The 24607-nt window shown below is 38.6% G+C and overlaps 1 protein-coding gene across 1 annotated transcript in view; it reads left to right on the forward strand.

The window, feature by feature from the left end:
* Positions 1 to 24607, forward strand: part of LOC126161740 (bifunctional peptidase and arginyl-hydroxylase JMJD5-like) — an 88832-nt gene that overhangs the window by 20015 nt on the left and 44210 nt on the right. The window contains exon 2 of the mRNA XM_049917779.1: positions 9668 to 9779. Coding sequence (XP_049773736.1) covers positions 9668 to 9779 — 112 coding nt within the window. The remainder of the gene's footprint in view (positions 1 to 9667; positions 9780 to 24607) is intronic.

Raw genomic sequence — 24607 nt, forward strand, 5'->3', positions numbered from 1 at the left:
TTAAATAGGTACTCCACTAAGACAATTATAGTAGATAGTGACTTTAATCTACCCTCGATATGCTGGAAAAATTATACGTTTAAAGCCGACGGCATGTATAAAACGTCATACGAAAGTGTACTGAATGGTTTCTCAGAAAATTGCTTTGAATAATTAGTTCATGCACCCACTCTAAGTGTAAATGGTTGTGAAAGCATACTTGACTTCTTAGTAACAAATAATCCTGGACACTTAGGGAGTATCATGATGGATACAGGGATTAGTGGCCACAAGGCAGTTGCTGATAGGTTGAATTCCATAACACCCACAACCATCAAAAAGAAACGCAAAGTACACCTATTTAAAAAAAGCTAATAAAAATGCTCTTAATGCCTTTTTAAGAGATAGTCTCTACTCATTGTGATCTGATCACGTAAGCATAGAAAAGATGTGGAATGATTTCAAAGAGATAGTATTGACGGCAATTGAGAGACACATAGCACATAAATTAATAAGTGATGGTACTGATCCCCCATGGTACACAAAAAGGGTCAGATCGCTGTTGCAAAAGCAATGAAAAAAGGATGCCAATTTAAAAGAACACAAGATCTCCAAGATTGGCAAAGTTTTGCAGGAGTTTGAAATATAGCACGTGCTTCAATGCAAGATGCTTTTAATAATTTCCGCAGTGAAACTCTGTTTTGGAATCTGGCAGAAAACCCATAGAGATTCTGGTCATACATAAAGACACAATCAGAAAGGGCACTGCACGATAACAATGGTGAAGTCACGGAAAGTGTCACTAAAGCTGAATTATTAAGCACGGTTTTCCAAAACTCCTTCTCCAAAGACGACGAGGTAAATATTACAGAATTTCAATCAAGAACAACTGCCAAGGTGAGAAACATAGAAGTAGATATCCTTGGTGTAGCAAAGCAGCTTCAATCACTTAATAAAGGCAAGGCCTTCGGTCCGGATTGTGTACCAGTCAGGTTTCTTTCAGAGTAAGCTGATAACAATAGCTCCATATTTAGCAATTATATACAACCACTCGCTCATAGGTTAGACACTGGACTCGCATTCGGGAGGACGATGGTTCAATCCTGCGTCCAGTCATCCTGATTTAGGTTTTCCATGATTTCCCTAACTCGCTCCAGGCAAATGCCAGTATGGTTCCTTTCAAAGGGAACAGCCGAGTTCCTTCCCCGTCCGTCCTTAATCCAATGAGACCGATGACCTCGCTGTCTGGTCTCCTCCCCGTAACAACCCAACTCAACCCACTCGCTCATAGAAAGATCTGTACTTAAAGACTGGAAAATTGCTCAAGTCCCACCAATGCCCAAAAAGGGAAATAGGAGTAACCCACTGAATTACAAGCTCATATCACTAACATCGATTTGCAGTAGGGTTTTGGAGCATATACTGTGTTCGAACATTATGAATTACCTCGAAGAAATCGATTTATTGACACATAGTCGGCACGGATTCAGAAAATCTGGTTCTTGTGAAACACAACTCGTGAAGTAATGAGTGTTATCGACAGGGAATGTCAAATTGATTCCATATTTTTAGATTTCCAGAAGGCTTTAGACACTTTTTCTCACAAGTGTCTTCTAACAAAACTGTTTGTTTGTGGATTATAGCATCAGTTGTGTGACTGGATTTGTGATTTCTTGTCAGAAAGGTCACAGTTCGTAGTAATAGACGGAAAGTCATTGAGTAAAGCAGAAGTGGTATTTGGCATTCCCCATGGATATAGGCCTTTATTTTTCCTGATCTATATTAATGACATAAGAGAGAATCTGAGTAGCCCTCTTAGATTGTTTGCAGATGAAGCTGTCATTGACTGTCTTGTAAAGTCATCAGATGACCAAAATGAATTGCAAAATGATTTAGATATGATATTTGTGTGGTGCGAAAAGTGGCAATTGACCCTTAATAAAGAAAAGTGTGAAGTTATTCAAATGAGTACTAAAAGAAATCTGCTAAATTTCGATTATGCGATAAGTCATACAAATTGAAGGCTGTAAATTCAACTAAATACTTAGGGATTACAATTACAAATAACCTAAATTGGAACGTTCATATAGATAATATTGTGGGTAGACCAAACCAAAGACTGTGGTTCATTGGCAGAACACACAGAAGGTACAACAGGTCTACTAAAAGAGACTGCTTACACCATGCTTGTCTGCCCTATCCTGGAGTATTGCTGTGCGGTGTGAGATCCTTGTCAAGTGGGACTGACGGATGACATTGAAAAAATTCAAAGGAGGACAGCTCGTTGTGTGTTATCGCAAAATAGGGGAGATGGTTCCACAGATATGATGTGTGAATTGGAGTGGCATTCATTAAAGCAAATATGTTTTTCGTTGCGACGAGATCTTCTCATGAAATTTCAGTCACTAGTTTTCTCCTCTGATTGAACATTGTTGGCAACCACCTACATAGGGAGAATTGATCATCACGATAAAATAGGAGAAATCGGGGCTCGCACAGAAAAAGTGCTAGTTTTTCCTGCGTGTGTCTCTCTACCGTTCCACTCTCAAACGTGAGAGTGGAACGGTAGAGAGACAGCATGAAGGTGGTTCATTAAACGCTTTACAGGCAATTTATTGTGAATAGCAGAGTAATCACGTAGATGTAGATGTTGATGTTTTATTGTCGGCACAATCTCTTTAGTACGTACCGCAGTCGATGTTTAGTGCTCTTTCTGCTACCATCTTAGCGGAGCTTGTGATCACACATTTTTCTAATGTTGTGTTCATATTGTGTTTTTGTGTGTGCAAATTTTAATAACCTTCATAGAAATGTCCCCAAAGATAAAGCTGCAACTGATGACCATAAGTGAAAAAAATTACCTTAGAAATGAAACGTAAAAGTTTTGAAAAATGCGAACATGGTGTGAGCCCTGCTGATTCAGCATTCATTTACAGTCGTCTACATCAACTATTTGCCCTATCCTCAAGACCAAGGAAAAGATTAAGGAGATAGATAGATACTTCAAAGGGAGTGACAAGAGTGTCTAAACAACGTTTAGTATTCTGGATAATGTCGAAAGATTGCTCCTTATATAGATAAATGAAAAGCAATTACAAGTTGTGGGTGTTCGAGAAGTTTAAGAGAACTGGCATCCATGGCATTGTGAGGCATGGTGAAGCAGCCAGCTCCAACACAAAGGCAGCAGAGAACTTCATCAGCAACATCAAGATACTCGTTGATTCTGAGGTTTAACTGCCGCAACAGGCTTTTGATTGCGATGAGATGTGTCTATTCTGGCAAAAGATCCCAAACCCTAAGTTCATAACAGAAGAGGAGACTGCATTGCCCAGTTACAAGCCAGTGAAAGTCCGTCTCGCACTGCTATTATGTGCCAATGCGAGTGGCGATTTGAAAATTTAACCGCTGCTTGTTTACCATTCAGAAACTCAAAGAGCATCAAAGAAGTGTAATGTCCAGAAGAGCAGGTTAAGTGTGATGTGGAAGTCCAACAAGAAGTCTTGGGTGACACATGGTCTTCTTTATGATGGGATCGGTGAAGTGTTTGGTCCCCGGTGGAAAAATATTCGCTTGAGATAAGTCTGTCACTCCCTGTCTTCCTTGCTATGGACAACACTCCTGCCCATTCTCCAGGCCTACAAGACCACCACCTTGAAGAACTTCAGTTCATCAAAATCCAGTTGCTGCCTCCAACTCCACTCTGTTAATCCAGCCTATGGACCAGCAGAATATTTCTAATTTTAAGAATCTTTACACTCAACCCCCTGTTAGAGTATTGCTTTGAGTTGACTGAAGCTACCAATCTCACTTTGTGAGTTTTGGAAATCTCTTTGACATCATTCCCTGTGTCAAGATGACCAAAAAGGTGTGGGAAGGGGTTACCAAGAGAACTCTCACTTCTGCTTGGAAGCAGTTTTGGCTGGAGTGCATTGTTGAATGTGAGTGAGGCATTTGAGGAAGTACCTGTGGAGCCTGTAGCGAATGATATTCTCTTTAGCTAAGAGTTTGGGACCAGAATTGATAAGAATGATATTGATGAGTTTGTGGAAGATCACAGCCAAGAAATAACCACCAAAGAGCTTAAGGAGTTGCAATGTGTTTCACAGCTGGAAGTTGTGGAGAAGTGTTCTTCAGAGGAATTGGTGGCAGTAACAACAAAGCAGCAACCTTCTGGTGCAATAAGAGAAACGCTGAAAGGGTGGGAGATGGTTACATCATACATCGAAAGTCTTCACCTCAATAAAGCTGTGGCTATGCGCACTACAAATTTGACAGTAATGCTGTGTCGCATTTTTACCAAGTGTTGAAGTGTCGACACAAACAGATGAATAGTTTCCTGGTAAAAAAAAAGAATTGGTTATGTATCATAGATAATAAGGTACATAATACTGTACATGTAATTTTCTTTGAATAAATGGCATGAATAACTTAAAATTTATAGTGCTTTCTCTGCATGGAATGCATTATCGTATTTTACACTAATTTATATGAGATAAATTTTCACTTAACGAGTGTTTCATGCTACGAGGAAGGTCCTGGAACTAATTATGCTCAGTATGCAAGGTTCCACTGTATTCTGCTTCTTCAGTGAGCAAAGAAGAATCGGTTATTGGTATGACTGCTGTTCTGGAGAAAAACAGATACATAGTTGCTTACTACGTTTTGTTAGTGTTGCGGTGTACATAGATGACATTTTGGTTGTGATGCCTTGGTGTGCCATCTTAATATTTACATCTATAGTAAGATATTGAAACAATACTATATATTTGTTCAAAAAAAATGAAGATACAGCATTTAGAGATACACAAGATCAAAGATTAAGGTCAATGACCTTGAACAACAAAATTCTTTGAAACCCATCTTGTTGCATCAATGTGAAGCTCTACTAATTAGCTTTTCTGGCTTATAACAAGAATTAATCATTTATGTTGAGACAGGTATTTGTAAATGTCATACAATTTCCAAACTTTGCAGACCCATAACTTTCTTCACAATTGTCATATACCTCTGCAAACTGGTAGTTTTCCATCTCTTATCTGTATCATTGGATGCCCCAAATTGAAAGAAATCTTAGTGAATCGGGTTGAGTGCTGTGTTGAATTGACATGAAATTACTCCTCCACTTCTTCTAAGTTTGATCAGATATTGGGAAATATATGGATTGTTACCAAATCCACAAGTACACTATTTATTTTTTCCATCATTAACTTGTCAGTGATGTGGTAAGTATTGCAAACATTATTTGACTGAATAATGTAAAAAATTGCCAGGGAGAAATGAAATGGGAGACCAAGAAAGAAAAAATGCAGTGGATGTGTTTGAAGGTTCAGGGAGTCAAAATTATCAAGAAATGAAGAGGACAACACACAATAGAGGAGTGGCTGCAATGACAAAGGGTAGCTTTCAGGTGTTGTTGTTTTGAGAACTGAACTTCTACTATTACACTTTCTTCAGGGATGGGGGGACACCTGACATTACTTTTGTTTCTGTTGAGTGTTCATCAGCGAGTGTAATATACAGGGTTCTATGAACCAGCTGCACTTTGGTGAAGTTACTGTGTATGATCAAATTTTGGTTACCAGTTAACAGTGAGGTAGAGCAGTAAACACATTTCTGGAAAACTAGGGAAATAGATTCCATCTGTTCATCAGCATTTACTATTTGCAACTTTGCATCTGAATAAATGGAGCTCTCTCTTGAATGAATGATTTTCATGAACCTCTTGTGACTCCATTGCTCCATATCAATGATGGTGCTGCATTACTTGTCCTCATCCTCTCAATATAGTTAATTATTTCCCAGTTTCATTTAGTAGATTAATTTAATTGATTGAATTAGTCAAATAATGATTTAAGAGTTCCTTAATAATCTGATTGTGGTATGTACAGTACAGTCTGTAATTGACAACAAATAATTTCAGACCACAGAATATATTATTTACTGTTGCAGTTGATCTTTAACCAAAAAATTAAAAAATATTTGAATTCGGTAACATTCCACGTGCTAGCACACACAGCGCATTACTCCACACTGAAATTTTAGATGTACTATAAATTGTTAGACATGCTTAGCATCTGTGCCTTAAGGATAGCAGCAGTAATGTTTTCATTGTTCCTCTGTTAAGTTCTTCAGTATTTGAGGATTATTTGAGTTCAACTGACTTCAAAGTGCCCCACAGGTAAAAATCGGAGGGATATAGGTCAGGAAATTGAAGTGGCCACGAGACTACAATCCTTCCACCGACTGTCTTGTTTACACCAATTACCTCATGCTCTCATGACGAGGTTGTCACTGAGTAAGGTGATGTAGTGGTTAGCACACTGGTGTTGGATTCGGGATGACAATGGTTCAAACCTGCATCTGGCCATCCAAATTTAGGTTTTCCATGATTTCCTTAAATTGTGCTCTGTCTCCAATGACCTTGAAGTCAACAGGTTGTTAAACCCAGTGTTTCTTTCTTTTGACCAGGTTGTCAAAGCCATGTGTGCTGTTGCTCTGTCTTCCTGAAAATATCCATACAGTTATTCACCTTTTATGAATTGATCCACATACGGATTAAACAGTTTCCAGATGTGCTGGTTAGCAATGACAGTTTAGTGAGAGTCGTGTTACGATGCAGATTGCGCACCAGAAATTTGAGATTATCCAATGACTTTTCAAAGTACTGGTGGGAATTTTCTTATTCATAACAGAGTATATTACATGAGTTCGCACAGCCTAGAAATCAATGGCATAACTCAACATGGGAAAGTTCTCCTAGGCACTTTAACTCGTCAACAACAGTAAATTTTGTAAGGCTGTAAATGCAGAGTCTTTTTGATAATGTTTTGACCTGACGTTTTCTTAATTCCCAGTTGCACAGATAAATCAGCATTGAGATTTCGTTGGACTTGTTCCAGGCTTTCCTTCACTCAACCAAGGTTTTCTGGTGGTTATGCTGTTCAGATAATTATGGCTCTTCTTTGCTACAGAGCACATTTTGTGCCATGTTGCTACCAGGTTTTGTTTTGCAGGGTTTGCTGGAGGTTTGACCAAAACACTTCCCATCTTAAACTCTTGCGCAAATAGTTCCTAGATGTTTTCTACAAATAGTGCTAACACTTGACAGTGAACATTTGCTGTTTTATTGTGGGCACTATTTTATGTTGGACTCAGCTGGCCATGTCTACTCTCACTCATCCAGATGAGTGTCACAGTGGGAGACTTGGAACAGAGCACACGGCAGATAGATTTACATTTGCAGAAATGTAACAGCAACTGGTTAGAGCATTGAAATAACTGTTTCCAGCATTATTTTCTGTGATGGAGAGTTCTCTTGTTCATTAACCAGGGTCAGTTTGGTGTCAGCCTTTCAGATATTTTCTGGGTCAGTTTTGTTTTCCCACCCTGTATACAAGGGCTATGGCAAAAGTTTTTAGCAGAATATGTGAAAAAAAATTATTTGCAAAAAAACGTTTACAGTTTTTCAAAATACTCCATTAGCATGTATACATTTTTCAATTTTCTGAAACCACTTAGAAAATGTCAGTCCAAGCTTCTTTTGGGATGTCACTTAGTGCACTCTTACACTGCAATGGCCTCTTCATCTGATGAAAACTGCTGCCCTCTAATTTTTTCCTTAGTCTTAGGGAACAGAAAGAAGTCACAGGGGGCCAGGTCAGGTGAATAGGGGGGATGGGGTAACACTAGCACTTTTTCCTTCTCCAGAAAGTCCATCGTTCTGGCAGCCCTGTGCGCAGATGCATTGTCGTGATGCAGCAGAAGGTGCCCACTCTTGGACTTTGGATGCTGTGACTTACATGTGGCGATGACTTTTGGAAGACAATCGTTCACGTACCATTCAGCATTGACTGTACGGCGTGTGTCCAAGGTCACAGAGGTGAGAATGCCTGATCTTTGTGAAAAAAGTTGCCACCCTATTTTTTTCAGAGCTTAGACTTCATCAAACTTTTGTAGGTGGTTCCTCCCCTGGAATGCACCACACAGAAGATTGTCTCTTCGTTTCAGGGTCATAATGGTAGACCCATGTTTCATCACCTGTGACGATATTGTAGGTGTCTTGGTACTTCCCTCCATTGAATTTTTCGAGCATGAAACACCACCAGTCCACTCTCGCCTCCTTTTGGCTTTCTGTCAGGGAATGTGGCACCCAACGGGCACATCTCTTAGTAAGGCCTAAGTGACAATGAACGATGGTCTGTGCTGCTGTTGAGCCAATATTTAGGGTCTCTTCAATGTCGTAAGATGTGGATCTTCTTTGATCATTTTCCTCACATTATCAATGTTTTCATGAGTCACAGCTGTTGCTGGCCAACCGGGACAAGGTTCGTCTTCAATTGACTGCCGATCCCTCAAAAACTTGCGAAACCAATTTCCAACTGTGGCCCTAGAAGGGGAAGCTTCACCAAAAATACGCAGCAAAGAAGAATGGCATCCTTCGGCACTTAAACCCTTTTTTTAATAGTAAAAAATCATGGCACAGAAGTCGTGGTGTGACAGCTCCATCCTGCACCGTCTCTGACTCAGCACTGCCTGTGCTTTCTTACCGCACCGTGGGGGGGATCACCGCTAGCCAGGGGCTGTGCGTGCACATCCCAAGGTCGAAAAACATTGCTATTTTGAATGGAAACAACCCCATTGTCCTCCGCCTTACGGTTTACGGGCTGCTAAAAACTTTTGGCATAGACCTCATATTATGCCCAGTGCATGCACAGAGTGAGCAACAATAATAGTTCACCAAATTTGTTTACAGGCAAAGATCAATTTTACTGCTACATACAATTTAATCAGCTGTTATTGCATAACTATTGGTACTTCATGGCTGAAATGCAGCTATAGTAAAGAAAAGGCTTGCAAAAAGCACCAGAAATATTAAATAGCTGTGAGTTGTGAGGGTATAAGATTACGATTTTTTTGGTAGTGTCTTTTCCTCTAGAAATGTCATAGCATTTGGGCATAGAATATGCTTACAGATCCTGTCAGTCTTGTATCATTTTTGTAAATAGATGTCAGCTACCCTCTTTTTAAAGCCATATTGGACTGTAGGCAGAAGCTGTAAAGTATTTCTTTCACGGTGATCTGTACAATTAGTTGTTTGAACCAGTTATCTCATAATGTGGTAAAAATTACATTTCTGAAGAATGTTTGGTCTTACTGCTGGCTGTTATTTTGCAGTTTTCATAATTGATGTAGATGAACTAATTATTTGCTGGTACCATATGGTTAGAGCATTTCTGTGCTGTTGCGTTGAGATTATCTTCAAATGACAGATGCCCAGTGAACTGGCTCTCTAAATCATTAGTGGTTTGTTGCCACTTGTGCTATCCAAGCACACTTCACATGGACCTTCTGAGAGCTTCAGTTTGTTACTGAACAGTGCTGTTATCTACAGATGATTCATTTAATACTAAGATAAAGATTTATCTAAATGTTAAAAGTTTCAAAACACATCCTCTACAAAAAAAAGTTCAGAGAAATAAATGCTGCGAAACTTTTCATAATTTAAGAACTGCTTACTTATTGTGGTATCTAGGAGATGAAAGAAAATGAGCTAGATAATACATACCTTTCCAATCATTACAGCACATACAGTGAAGAGAAAAATCATTGCTACATGTGAAATTTGTTGACCATTTCATTCTATATTCATAATGCTGGAAATGTGTACCATATGTTGTCTATTTTTCAGTGGCTATGTAGATGCTGTTCTGGATTTCACCTGGGAACAACTGAATACTGGACATTGGTGTAATGTTCCTGTGTGGTTGAGGCAAGTTTACACTGTTGCAGCCCTCATCAAGGTGAGACTTATTATTCACTCATTTGAAGCAGATTTTGTCTTTGGGCAGTATTAATCATTGGACCATTAAATAATTAAAGCATTATCACTCTACAATTATTCAGTGGTTTAGTGTTGCAGTTACAGAACAATATTTAGTCAGGAGGCAGAGTGGGAAAGGAAAGTTTTGCAGTATCCTGTAATACAGAGTATCCTTGTATTCAGTAACGTATTACTTTTCATTTACCTTGTAGCAACAAATGCCTCATTTCGTATCTTAGATTCAAATTGCTGTTCATTGACATGAGTAAAATATTTTTCATGTCTCTCTTAACAAACTTCTGTTGTAGAACTTGTAAACAAGTGGCACTAAATGGGTACACACGCAGTAGCCTATATTTTGTGTTGTGAATGGAGGACAAAATTATTGATGTTTCTGGCCCCAATATTTTCAAATAATGAAAAAAACTGCTTCTACTGAATAACACCATAGATACAGAGTTCCTCAAAGTGTAATCATTGAATCCCTATTCTTTGCTTAGAGTATCTGTGTGATGCATACATTTTCTTGCCATAGATATTAGCACTGCTGCTTGCAGGTGATACGTTAATCATATTTTCACAAAACCTTCATTTCAGCTAGGCTAATATACAAAGGTGGTTTGAAAGGTTCTCGGAATCACCACGAGAGGTCAATGCTAGTGCAACAAGTTGTTCACATGATACTGATTGCACTGTCACCTGTAAACACAAGCCACATCAGTGCTCTTGGAAAAGAGCTGTGGCAGTGATATGGCTCTATTGTTGTTCCTGCATAGTGATTTATGAAGATGGTAAAGATAGTGATTCAAGCAGTGATTAAGTGCTTAGAAGAGAAAGGTATGAAAGGAAAGGAAAGGACAGACATTCATGTTGATTTACAAAATACACTCAGGCTCGGCCCCTTCATATTCAACTTTTGCCAAGTGGACAAATGAATTTAAATTTGGTCGGGAGGGCTTAGATAATAATCCGAGCAGTGGTCGGCCGAGGTGTGTCACTACTCCAGAAATTTTCTTCAAGATGGATACCATGACTCGACTCAGGATCGAAAATGCATGAGAATAGACATATCGAAAAATGTTTGGCCCTTTTTAGGAGAAACGAACAAGATTTTTTGTGCCAGTTTGTGACCACAGATGAACCTTGGGTGCACTACTATGCCCCAGAGACAAAACAATGGCCAAAGCAGTGGAAACATGTTGATTCTACAACATCAAAGAAAGCAAAGACAATTATTTTAGCGGGAAAGGTCGTGGCATCAGTGTTCGGGGATGCGAAGGGGATTCTGTTTGTAGATTATCTCTCCACCAGGCAAACAATTACTGGAGAATACTATGCTAACCTCTCAGACAAATTGCAACAAAGGATATGCTTAAAAAGGCCAGGTTTAGCAAGGAAGAAAGTCATCTCCCATCAAGACAATGCACACCTGCACACATTTGCTCTTGCCATGGCAAAATTAAATGAACTAAGGTATGAACTGTTGCCACACCTGCCTTATTCACCTTATATGGCTCCATCAGACTTCCATCTCTTCACAACTCTGAAAATTTTTCTTGTTGGATGAAAATTCACTTCAAACGAAAAATTGATAGCTGCATTTGACAACTATTTTGCAGGCCTGGAGGAGACGCTTGTTCCAGATGGAAGCAAGGCACTGGAACATCGTGGACCAAGTGCATTAATGTACAAGGAGATTACACTGAAAAATAAAAAGTTTCAGTGATTTAAGTACTTTTTTCTATTCCGTTCAGAGAACTTTTCAAACAACCCTTCTAAAATGAATTATTCGGCTCTTGGAGAGACTGCAGTTCCAACTTTATATAAGAGTACTGTATTATTAACTCAAAGTTAGCTTATATTGTGTTACTCTGAACCACGAAGACTTACTACATCTACAAAATATGATGGGAACATAAGGTGAGCATTAGAGCAAGTACAAAAATTTCAGTATGCCTCATATGGAAAAGATTTTAAATATGACATGTCAAAGTTTTTCTGTTTCAAGTCGGAGCTTCCTCACACAGAAGGTTCAGATGTACTCAGTCCCTTCGTATGACATTCAGTTTAAGGGGCAGTATATTGCAGCTCTGTTGATGTTGGCAGTCCTGTTTAAATTAGTGAAACAAAAATTCCTTTGAACAGCAGTGACGTGTCTTTTAATATTACCTTTTCATTACACTTACTTGGAAATCAGAATCTAAACTTTCATGAACTTGAAACTTCCTGGCAGATTAAATCTGTGTGCCCGACCGAGACTCGAACTCAGGACCTTTGCCTTTCACGGGCTAGTGCTCTATCAACTGAGCTACCGAAGCACGACTCACGCCCGGTACTCACAGCTTTACTTCTGCCAGTACCTCGTCTCCTACCTTCCAAACTTTACAGAAGCTCTCCTGCGAACCTTGCAGAACTAGCACTCCTGAAAGAAAGGATATAGCGGAGACATGGCTTAGCCACAGCCTGGGGGATGTTTCCAGAATGAGATTTTCACTCTGCAGCGGAGTGTGCGCTGATATGAAACTTCCTGGCAGATTAAAACTGTGTGCCCGACCGAGACTCGAACTCGGGACCTTTGCCTTTCGCGGGCAAGTGCCCTACCAACTGAGCTACCGAAGCACGACTCACGCCCGGTACTCACAGCTTTACTTCTGCCAGTATCTCGCCTCCTACCTTCCAAACTTGGTAGCTCAGTTGGTAGGGCACTTGCCCGCGAAAGGCAAAGGTCCCGAGTTCGAGTCTCGGTCGGGCACACAGTTTTAATCTGCCAGGAAGTTTCATATCAGCGCACACTCCGCTGCAGAGTGAAAATCTCATTCTGGAAACATCCCCCAGGCTGTGGCTAAGCCATGTCTCCGCTATATCCTTTCTTTCAGGAGTGCTAGTTCTGCAAGGTTCGCAGGAGAGCTTCTGTAAAGTTTGGAAGGTAGGAGGCGAGATACTGGCAGAAGTAAAGCTGTGAGTACCGGGCGTGAGTCGTGCTTCGGTAGCTCAGTTGGTAGGGCACTTGCCCGCGAAAGGCAAAGGTCCCGAGTTCGAGTCTCGGTTGGGCACACAGTTTTAATCTGCCAGGAAGTTTCATAATTTGTATTATTTAGCGTGTTGGATAGTGGGTTCAGAGCAAGACAGAACCAGAAAGGACTTAATGAGTTCCTTGTTAATTTCCACGCTTAATCTGTATTGGCTGTGATGTGATATTATCTGAATTTATTTGGATATTAAGTGTGGTTTTCCAGTTTTTCATTACTATGTTTAGGAACTGTATCAATTTAGGATCTACTTTGTATATTTCCAATATCTGTAGTAACCATGAGTGGGGTACACTATCAAAAGCTTTTTGGTAATCAATGTATGCGTAGTGTAGTGACCTTTGTTTAGTTTTAGCTTGATATGTCACCTCTACATCTATTATCAGTTGCTCTTTACATCCTCGTGCTCCTTTGCAGCTGCCTTTTTGTTCTTTATTTATAATTTTGTTCTGTGTTGTATGTGTCATTAATTTCTGTGTAATGACTGAAGTTAATATTTTGTAGATTGTTGGTAGGCATGTTATGGGGCGATATTTAGCTGGGTTTGCTGTGTCTGCTTGATCTTTAGGTTTCAGATAGGTTATTCCATGTGTAAGTGTATCCGGGAATGTGTATGGGTCTGCAGTGTAACCGTTAAATAATTTAGTTAGATGTGAATGTGTTCAGGTGAACTTCTGTAGCCAGAAATTTGCTATTTTATCATTTCCAGGGGCTTTCCAATTGTGCGTAGAATTAATTGCTCAGGTGACTTCGTTGCAAAATTATCACTTCAGGCATTTGTGGTATCATCTTGTATGAGTCTGTTTCTGCTTGTATCCACCATGCATGCCTGTTATGTTATACCGGGTTTGACCATATGTTGCTCCAGAAGTGTTCCATGTCTGTTATGTTTGGTGGATTGTCTATTTTAATGTGTGTGTTATCTATTGTGTGGTAAAATTTCTTTTGGTTTGTGTTGAATGTTTGGTTTTGTTTCCTTCTATTTTCACTTTTTTTGTATCTTCTAAGTCGTTTGGCCAATGCTTGTAATTTCTGCTTCTTTTCATCTAACTGCTCTATTGCTTCTTGTTGTGAAATTTTACCTAACCTTTTTCGTTTTTTGTCTGATATTTCGTTTCTTATAAACTGTGTTAGCTGTCCGATGTCTTTTCTCAGTTTTTCAATTCTGATCTGTAGCCTGTGTTGCCATGCTGGTTTTGTGGGTTTCTTCTGTGTGTTGGTTGGTTCTGATCTCTGCCTAGTGTGTATATTTAGTGTAGTGTGTGCTCCTACATAAACCAGTAGTTGTAACTCTTCCATAGTTGTTTTCATTTATTTTGTCGTGTATGATTGTGTTGATAGTTGTTATTGTTGTTTCGACTTGTGGGTTATTTGGTGGTCTATGCAAGAATGGTCTAATGTCTGTATTTGTGTCTTTGTATTCTATATATGTCAACTGAAATTTTTCTTCTATATCTAACATGTGTGTCACTTCATGTTCTATTTGTGCTTGTTCTGGTGGCTGTCTTAAGATTTCGTTTTCCTCTGATTGTTTAATTGACGCGTTTTGTTCTTTGTTTGTTTTCTCTGGGATGTTTGAGTCCATTACTGTATTTTCTTCTTCTTCTAATTGCACATTATTTTGTTCCAGTATTTGTTGTACTTGTTGTTTGATGTTTTCTAATTCTGACTGGGGTATCCTGTTATTTTTGATTATTACACGGATCTGATCAGCTAGTTATTGTTCTGTTAAAAAATTTAATTCCGTGTATCTGGTAATAAATGTTGTGTATACTTGTGATCTGTATCCAGTTGTTGGTTCCTAGGTTTGTTGCTTGGTAATAACAGAACATGAGGTGTCGATTAACTTCATCTGACCATCTTATCCTCTGTCTTTGTTTTCCTTCTAGGGTGGTTGCAGGAAGCATATCCTGCAAAACACCTCTATTTGGATTTAAATCATTTTCCAGTTGGCTAGCAGTGTCGTTACCATTGTGGGCAGGCATAGGGTTCAAGCGTCGTCCCCGACCATGACGGCGCTTGTCCGAGACTTCTTTAGTTCTGTCCTGAACCAAGTAATCACACTAAAGGGGGGGTTAGCCCTATTAGTGGTTTGTTCTTTTCATCGCCTTTTACGACTGGCAGAACATACCGGAGGCCTATTCTTTTCCCGGGCCTCCACGGGGTTTATTATTATTATTATTATTATTATTATTATTATTATTATTTACTTGTGTTACATTTTTATCTGCCTATTTCATCTAAGCAACCCTCCACTGTATTGCTTAGCACATACTTTCTAACTGCTCATCTGTGTAATCTCCTAGGGAAATTTATTACACAAGTTTATTCCTTGGTAGAAAATACTATTTTGAATTTTATCTTTATTCTGCCTTGGTGAACATAAGTTCAGTCTGTATCTTGTTTGATGCTTAGGGAAAGAGCTGTTTGTGTAGTAGTTACCAATGTTATCTTTCATGTGCACTACTGGTGGGTAAATGTACTCACCGGGTGCAGTTAAAATCCCCAGTGTTTTGAACAGATCTTTAAAATGAGCTTGACTGCTATTTGTAGTTATTATTTGTATGGCTCTTTTCTGTAGTGTGAAAACTGTTGGTAAATCTGGCACTCCATGAAGGGGAGATAAATGTAAAAATAGTAAGTTTGTAAATCATCAGTAGTTCAAACTTGGGATGGAATAATTGTACCCCTGGGGGAAATGGCAGGAGGAGATGGGATGTGCTCTCATTGTCAGTGTGTGTCCTTGGAGGCCTCATTTATAGAATGTTGTTGAGGCTGCTCTTGTAGCCATCAAGGGCACAAATTGTGATGCATCTTGGAACAGATGATGCCTATTGTTTAGGATCCATGGCCCTTGACCATTCCAGCAACAGGCAGAAGTGGAGAAGACCAGCCTTGATCGTGGAGTTTCAGTGAAGCTTAAAATTTGCAGGTTTTTGTGACCAGATAGTCTGTGACATCAAAGACTTGTAGGATTTCTCTAAATGACATGTGTGCACTAAGACATTAAAGACTGATTCCCAGGTAACTAACTATTGCACTCACACAAGTCTTCTTTAAGTAAGATGACTCTCCATCCAGTAGAGACTATGATAGCTGTAGGGAATCTTATCCAAAGAAGTGTCCCTATAGGCAAGAGTGTTAAAATGCTAGTGCTATTAACTCCGAGGCATTCAGAACAGTTTCAGTGTGTGAAACACTTGTAAAAAAAGCAGTGTGGCTCTCTGAAACTAGATACACAAGTCTGACTAAAGCCCTAAACTGACAACAGGGAGATTTTTGGGGAAAAAATTTAGGTGTATATTGAAAGTATCGGATAATGGGAAATGGGGTGGTTGTTGTTTGTTGCAGTAGCCAAGGAACTCAGATACAGAGATAGAGACTGAAAATGCATGCAGGGTTGTTTGGTCAAGACTCATTATTAAGAGTGGACACAAACTTGCAGTTTGGTCTTTCTATCGACAACCAGACTCTCAGATGTAACCGAAAACTTTAAAAGAAATCATCATTTTGCTAGTACACAAATTCCCCAATCATACTGTAATCATTGGAGGAGTCTTTAATCACCCAACAGCCAAGTGGAGCAATTACAGTTTCTGTAAGTGGTGGGCCTGATGAAACATCCTGTGGAACAACACTAAATGTTTTCCCTGAGAACTACTTAGAACAAATAATTTGGGATGTTTTGGATCTAAGGGCAACAGATAGAAGTTACGTCTTTGAGGGTGTCCATGTTGACATGTGTCACTGACTGTGAGGCAGTTTTAGTAGTGATTACCAGAGTACAAAGGACAACTAAAACAAATAGGAAAATTTACATGTTTAGTAAGTTAAATAAATAAGCAGTGGTGTCACATCTCAGAGGAACTCCAAACATTTACCTCTGGTCAGATGAAAAATAGCTAAAGTTTAATACCTTAACTTAATGAATACTTTTTTCTTTTTTTAAGTTATGTTCAAAAAAATAATACTGTTGTTAATGAAAACCATCTTGTAATGAATCACATTACGTATAGACATACAAATATAGCTTTTCAAGCTCAAAATAATGAGTTACAAAATTTTGAAGATTGCCAGTAATAAAAACCTGAGTATATTCATGCACTGAACTTCTACTTATTTATACTGAAACTTGGTAATTTTTAAGTTTCTGTGTATCTATGAAGTCTAACCATGTATTTCACAATGGTTTCCTGATGAGAGCATAAATCTTGGAAGAGCTGGCTGGTGCACAGTGGTATTTATCTTGTACCACTGGCGAGCTCTTGTTCCTAAACTGACGAAATATCACTTTGTCTGTGAAGAAGTAGTATTACATTTTTCTTTCTCTTTCTGAGCCACTAAGTTCAGTTTTGAACTCTGGATCATTATAGCCATATGTTTTGAAAGCCTTGCATAAACATCTGTAGAGAAGAGTCTGAAAGCGCCCATTTTGTTGTCGGGTCTCCAAAGCTCCACACAGTAAAGATGATATCTAGTGGCAACCATCTCAACCAAAACATGACAGCCAGCCTACAAATGTAGTACTAGATGCTCTCTAGTGGCAGAACACTTATCAATGCTGAAACTGATATAAGTGGGCTTTTATTTTTTGAAGATCTTTCTCTAAGTTCTCAGAGTACACTCTGAATTTTAAGTTTGTCAAAATAATAAAAACTAGATAACTTTGGGTTTTAAGTTAAGAGCTTAAAAGAACAGTTCACCATACACTGGTGGGTACATACTCAGTAAAACAGTTCATGCTGTGAGGGACCATGCATGTTGTGTAAAATCACTGTAAAAAAAGTTTATAAAGAAACAGTCTACTGCATAATAGGGTAGCACTATAGATAGAGAGATGGTGAATGAAATAAGTTTCTGCCGAGAAGACAATCCATGAACACTTAGAAGACTATCTTAGAAAAATATTTTCAAAAGACGTAGAAAAAATATTATTGAAAGATGTCATAAAACCCAAAGAAGTCAAGGTAATATGTAAAGGCTGATGTTGCTACCAAAGCCAGTTTCCAGGCATTAATGGATGACAAAGCAGTTGAAATGGAGGGTAGAAGAGCCAAAGAAAAAATACTGTATACAAATTTGAAGTATTCATTTATAAAGGAAAATAAAGGAGTATTGCCCCAGTTTCTCACACCATTGCAAAGAAAAGTGACACATAATTGTGTCAGTGATGTTGAGAAACAGTTGAAATTGCTAAAACTGAACAAAACTTCAGGGCACTAAGGAATCTCTGTCAAATTCTGTATCTAATTTCCTGCTAACTTAGCCACTCTTTTAGCCATAATATAATGTAAATCTTGCCAACAGAAAACTGGGCCCATTGGTTAAACTTGACTCATAGTTGCTCCACGTGTTCCTGTCCTGAGCTAAGTTAAAAGTTCCTCACTGAGGTATGACACTATTGTTTTTCTGTCTAGTTTGCTAAACATACAGATGTTTCTGCTTGTTTTGGTTGCCCTTTGTGTTTTGGTATTCATTGCTGCTGTAACATGGTCACTTTACCAGTTTTAGTCTGAACTTCCTTCAAAGAGGTCAGGTCTGTTTGTTGCCATTACATCTAATATATTTCAGTCATGAGTAGGGTTCTGAACTGTTCTATGTTTTTTCAGAGAAGTTATTCAGTAACATTTCACAGGATGTCCTGTCATGCCCATCACTAACAAAACTATAATAATCTCGATTGATTTTCAGATGATTAAAGTTGCCTCCAGTGATTACGGTATCATTAGGGAACTTATGTACAAGCGAATCGATGTTTTCTCTAAATTTTTCAGTTATATCAGAAAGCGCACATGGTGGTCAGTGGAAGCACCTTATTATACTTTTTTGTCCAACCTCGATACTGACAAGGAGAGGTCTTGAGGGGCAAGATTGACTTTTTGAAATCATTTATACTGCCATGTAGGCTAAGGTCCCAGGTGTGTCACACTGCAGCTATTTACTCTAATAGGTGCTCATTTCCGAGTAAACAGTGTGTGGGGGAGGGGGGGGGGGGGGGGGGGGGATCCTAATATTGTGTGGTACTGTAGAGTCTCAAGATTGATGGTGACATTGTAGCGGTTTGCATATGAACATACCTTGTAGAAGGTTGTGTGCTTAAATCTTGTCAGGCACTTCAAAATATTATATTTTTAAGCATTTATCGTATCGACTGATCATTATTTTTATTCATTTAATTGGTTTAACTGTATTTTTTAAATTTCTAATCATTTGCGCGTCATTTTAATCATTATATTAACTTTCATTTGCCCTTATTTTTTCTTCTTATCATAGTTTTCTTTTGGAATCTTTGAATATTTGATTTTACTTGTTTTTATTTATCTATCACAGTAATTAAATGTTTAAAAATGGTATCAGTTAAAAAGAAGATGAAATAATCTATTTATATTAGCCATTTAGTGGTAGTTAAAAACTGTTTTTTATGTACTAGATGTACTTTTTTTTGGATGGTGAATCATCATACAATCACATAAAACACAAATTCCTGTCTCAATATGGACAAAATAACACATATGAAAATTTAAGGAAGAGAAGAGATTATAAATAAGTGCACAAAATGAGGAACAGAAATAATGAATGGATAAAAATATAAAATGATCAAACTGAAGAAATTAAATCAAAATTATTACAAAAAATAATTAGATCACAAGCTCGAAGATCCCAGGTGAAAAAATAAAAGTTAATTCAATGGTTAAAGTAACATTACAAATGGTTGTAAATTATTTAAAAATTATGTTTGAACCAATTAATTGAATAAAAATTTTGATGCAGTTGACGAGAACAGATTCCATAACCTTCTGTACATCAGGCTCGTACACTAACCACTACGCTTCAACACCACTAAATGTACAACTGCAAATTTTAAGGCTCTGCAGCATCACTCAGAATTGAGATTTTTTAATTTTTTTTTCCTGTTGATTGCTTGGAAATGAGGGCCCACTAGAGCGAATGGCTGCAGGATGTGATACCTTGGACCCTGCCCTACATCACTGTATAGACAGTTTCAAAAACCCAATCTGGTAGGTGTTGTTGCTTTGCACTTTGATCTTTTACAGATGCACAAATCTCGGCTAATTTTTGCATGTCATCTTTTGTGCATTCTATTTTGAACTGAGAGTGCAACACCCTTTGTTTCCTTAGCATTTTCTGAATTCTGTTGTTGAACCAGTGTGTCTTTGCTGTCCTTAATCCACTTAACTCAGCACATGTCTCCAGATTGTGATTTGCAATCCATTTAAAATTTGCCCATAATCCATATTATCTACTTCAGTCATACTGGAACTAAATTATGTCCATTCATTGTCTAAGTGGGATGTTAGCAACTGCTTGTGTGTTATATCTATCAAAAATGCTCTCCTAGCCGTTTTGATTGATTTATTAACCTTAGCAATCATTGTTGCGATGATAACATAATCAGTAATCCTTTTCTCTGTACTGGCACCATTGATAAGGTTAGGCCTGTTTATAGCTAAGAGGTCTACAATATTTTCATTGTGTGTGGGCTGTTGAACTAGGTGGTCCAGACAGGTTTCGGAAATGTTTAAAGACTGCCATTCTGTACCACCCCCCCCCCCCCCCTCCAATGAATCCATAGACACCTCAGTAGGCTAAAGATGCCTCCAACTAACAAGCACCGTTTGGTTATTCTACACTACTGATTGTAGACTTCTTTTGAATGACTTTAAAACTATCATGGCAGAATTGGGTGACCAGTAGAAACATAAGTAATTTGATGTCTCCTAGACATGTTAAATGTTTCAGATAATTTCAGTCAGACTCAGTCTTGACCTTGATAGACACAATATTTTTGTTGACTGAAGTGAACTCTTCCCTTTCTGTAGTAGGTAATCTGTCTTTGATACTTTCCATGGCTCACTAAATATTTCAGAGCTTTCTACTTTCGGTTTCAGCCAGCTCTCTGTCCCGAGAATGATTTGAGTGTGACAGATTTCCTAGAGTTCAGTAAATAGGAACTTTGTTTCAAGTACTTCTACAATTTACTGATAAATATTTTATGGTCGAAGTGTCTTTACTTGAAACTTGGTCTGAATTCCGTATCAGTGTGTCAACTAGTGAATGTTCATCAGATTACCTCACACTACCACCTAGCCTACCCCGAGGTTGGCTTCTATCAGTTTTTCCATTCGTCTGTAAGGAATTTGTCTCAGTATTTTGCAGTCGTGGCTTATTAAACTGATAGTTCGGTAATTTTCACATCTGTCAACACCTGCTTTCTTTGGGATTGGAATTATTATATTCTTCTTGAAATCTGAGGGTATTTCACCTGTCTCATACCTCTTGCTCACCAGATGGTAGAGTTTTGTCAGGAATGGCTCTCCCAAGGCTGTCAGTAGTTCTAATGGAATGTTGTCTACTCCTGGGGCCTTGTTTCAACTTACCGTATTTACTCGAATCTAAGCCGCACCTGAAAAATGAGACTGGAAATCAAGGAAAAAATTTCCAGAATCTAAGCCGCACCTCAAGTTTGAGACTCGAAATTCAAGCGGAGAGAAAAGTTTTAGTCCACACCTCCAAATCAAAACAAAGCTGGTCCATTGTAATATGAGACACAATTTAGGTCGAATAAATGACGATACAGCTACAGTAATTTGGTTCGAGTCGTAAGCTTGGCAGTTAAGCTGTACCAGGTAGCCATTGCTATGCGTCAGGCGCTCCGTCCGTATTTATATGGGTACCCTTCCTTTTTCATGTGCTTCGTCTGGTTTGAATTGATTGCTTATTTTTCTTTGATCTGATAAGTGCCGTTCTCTTTGTTATAGGTGTTTACGTCACTCTAAGCTGAAAATGCACTATTGTACTGTGTCAAGCATTGTTTGTCGCATTCTAATAATGTGTGTTTACGGCCTGTCGCCGCTTGTGGCATGGCTTGCTTTTGTGCGCCTTACCGCCGCTTACAAATAAAAATTAAAAAAAGAGAGAGAGAGAGAGAGAGAGAGAGAGAGAGAGAGAGAGAGAGAGAGAGAGAGAGAGAGAGAGAATCGTGTCATTATCGAAACAATGGCCAGAGAGTGGTATTTGTTGTTACTTACACCGCTGCTTTCTTTGATAATGATCAACAAGAACCAAATAATAGGCTGCGTATGATAGAAGACGTTCTGAACGAGAGTTTAGCGAAAATTTTTCTCCGTTTGAAAATCTTTGCAGACGCCTCTTTAGTACATTATATTCTGCACAGAAATTAGTCATCTTAGATTTAAAAATCTAGTCAGTTGCCATGCTTCAATTTTGACTGTATCACTATTAGGCATAAGATTAATACGAATATAAACGTGACATGATATGTATATTCTTCCACGTTTGCTGTTGTCTCACTCTAGTTTTGTAGTTTATTAGGCAGACAGGATTTAAATGAGATAACAGCAAACATGAAAGAATACATGGCAAAATTTTTATATTCGCATGGTGAAGAGAATACTGCGTGTGATTCACAATTCATAAAGTTCCTATTAGCAACCATCTCTTCTCACAGGTAGGAAAAAATTCAGAACGTACAGGGAACAAACCCATCAGCAGCTGTTAGTTCACGTACAGAAAGTCTTTTACAAATTATGTTGGCCCTGAAAAGGGCCTTCTTTATAGCTAGGATATTGTTTACTTAAAGCAGGTGCTGGAACTAGTCTAGCATTGCCCTCATGTGACTGGTGGCATGTTGAATGCAATCCTCTTAGTGTACCGTATTTATTCGAATCGAAGCCACACCTGAAATTTGAGACTCGAAATTCAAGGGGAGAGAAAAGTTTTAGGTCGCACCTCCAAATCAAAACAAAGTTGGTCCATTGTAATATGAGACACAATTTAGGTCAAACGGATGACGATAAAGCTACAGTAGTTTGGTTCGAGTCGTAAGCTTAGCAGTTAAGCTTTACCAGATAGCCATTGCTATGTATCAGGTGCTCTGTCCCTATTTATGAGGGTACCCTTCCTTTTTCATGTCCTTCGTCTGGTTTGAATCGATTGCTTATTTTTCTTTGATCTGATAAGTGCCGTTCTCTTTGTTGTAGGTGTTTACGTCACTCTAAGCTGAAGATGCATTACTGTACTGTGTAATGCATTGTTTGTTGCATTCTGATAATGAGTGTTTACGGCCTGTCGCCGCTTGCGGCATGGCTTGCTTTGTGCACGCTACTGTCTCATTGGCGAAACTGTGGCAAGAGACTGCAATTTGTTGTTAATTACACTGCTGCTTTCTTGGATAATGATCAACAAGAACCAAATAATAGGCTGCGTATGATAGAAGATGTTCTCAACGATAGTTTAGCAAAAATTTTTCTCCATTTGAAAATCTTTGCAGACGCCTCTTTAGTACATTACATTTTGCACAGAAATTAGTCATCTTAGATTTAAAAATCTAGTCAGTTGCCGTGCTTCATTTCTGACTGTATCACTATTAGGCATAAGAATAATACGAATATAAACATGACATGAGATGTATATTCTTCCGCGTTTGCTGTTGTCTCACTCTAGTTTCGTAGTTTATTAGGCAGACAGGATTTAAATGAGATAGCAGCAAACACGAAAGAATACATGGCAAAATGTTTATATTCGTATTATTCTTATGGTGAAGAGAATAGGCCCACTGCATTTGATTCACAATTCATAAAAGTTCCTATTAGCAACCATCTCTTCTCACAGGTAGAAAAAAATTCAGAACGTAGAGTTGGCCATATTGACAAACATCCCGAACAGTCTTGCCAGTCGGATTTTCGTAGTACATTGAAATGCTGCTACATTCGAAGATGAACGATACGGAATTTGTATTTACTGCGTTGGATAATGTATGAAAATGAAGTGGTCGAAACTCGGGGCGGAGAAAAAAGCTCGTCTTCCACCTTGTTTTTTATTGACACAGAGGTTTTGGCGCCAGTATTTATCTTTGTGCCTGCAAAGCATGCCTGTGTAGCGCTACATATATTCGACGGCGTAAGTTAGTTGTGGCGGCACCTACCAACATTTTTCAGAACTGCCGCTTACTTTGCACTCGATTCTAAGCCGCAGGCGGTTATTTGGATTACAAAAACCGGAAAAAAAGTGCGGCTTAGATTCGAGTAAATACGGTAGGTCTTTCAGTGCTCTGTCAAACTCTTCACGCAGTATCATATCCCCCATTTCATCTTCATCTACATTCTCTTCCATTTCCATAATATTGTCCTCAAGAACATCACCCTTGTATAGACCTTCTGTATACTCCTTCCACCTTCTTTGCTTAGAACTGGGTTCCCATCTGAGCTCTTGATATTCATGCAAGTGCTTCTCTTTTCTCCAAAGGTCTCTTTAATTTTCCTGTAAACAGTATCTATCTTACCCCTTTTGATATACGTTTCTACATCCTTACATTTGTCCTCTAGCCATCCCTGCTTAGCCATTTTGCACTGCCTGTCGATCTCATTTTTTGAGACTGTATTCCTTTTTGCCTGCTTCATTTACAGCATTTTTATATTTTCTCCTTATCAATTAAATTCAGTATCTCTTCTGTTACCCATAAATTTTCTCAGCATGTTATAGTCTTAGGTGGAGATTTCAATTTACCAGATATCGACTGGGACACTCAGATGTTTAGGACGGGTGGTAGGGACAGAGCATCGAGTGACATTATACTGAGTGCACTATCCGAAAATTACCTCGAGCAATTAAACAGAGAACCGACTCGTGGAGATAACATCTTGGACCTACTGATAACAAACAGACCCGAACTTTTCGACTCTGTAAGTGCAGAACAGGGAATCAGTGATCATAAGGCCGTTGCAGCATCCCTGAATTT

Source organism: Schistocerca cancellata, chromosome 2 (genome assembly GCF_023864275.1).
Source record: "Schistocerca cancellata isolate TAMUIC-IGC-003103 chromosome 2, iqSchCanc2.1, whole genome shotgun sequence".
Lineage (NCBI taxonomy): Eukaryota > Metazoa > Arthropoda > Insecta > Orthoptera > Acrididae > Schistocerca > Schistocerca cancellata.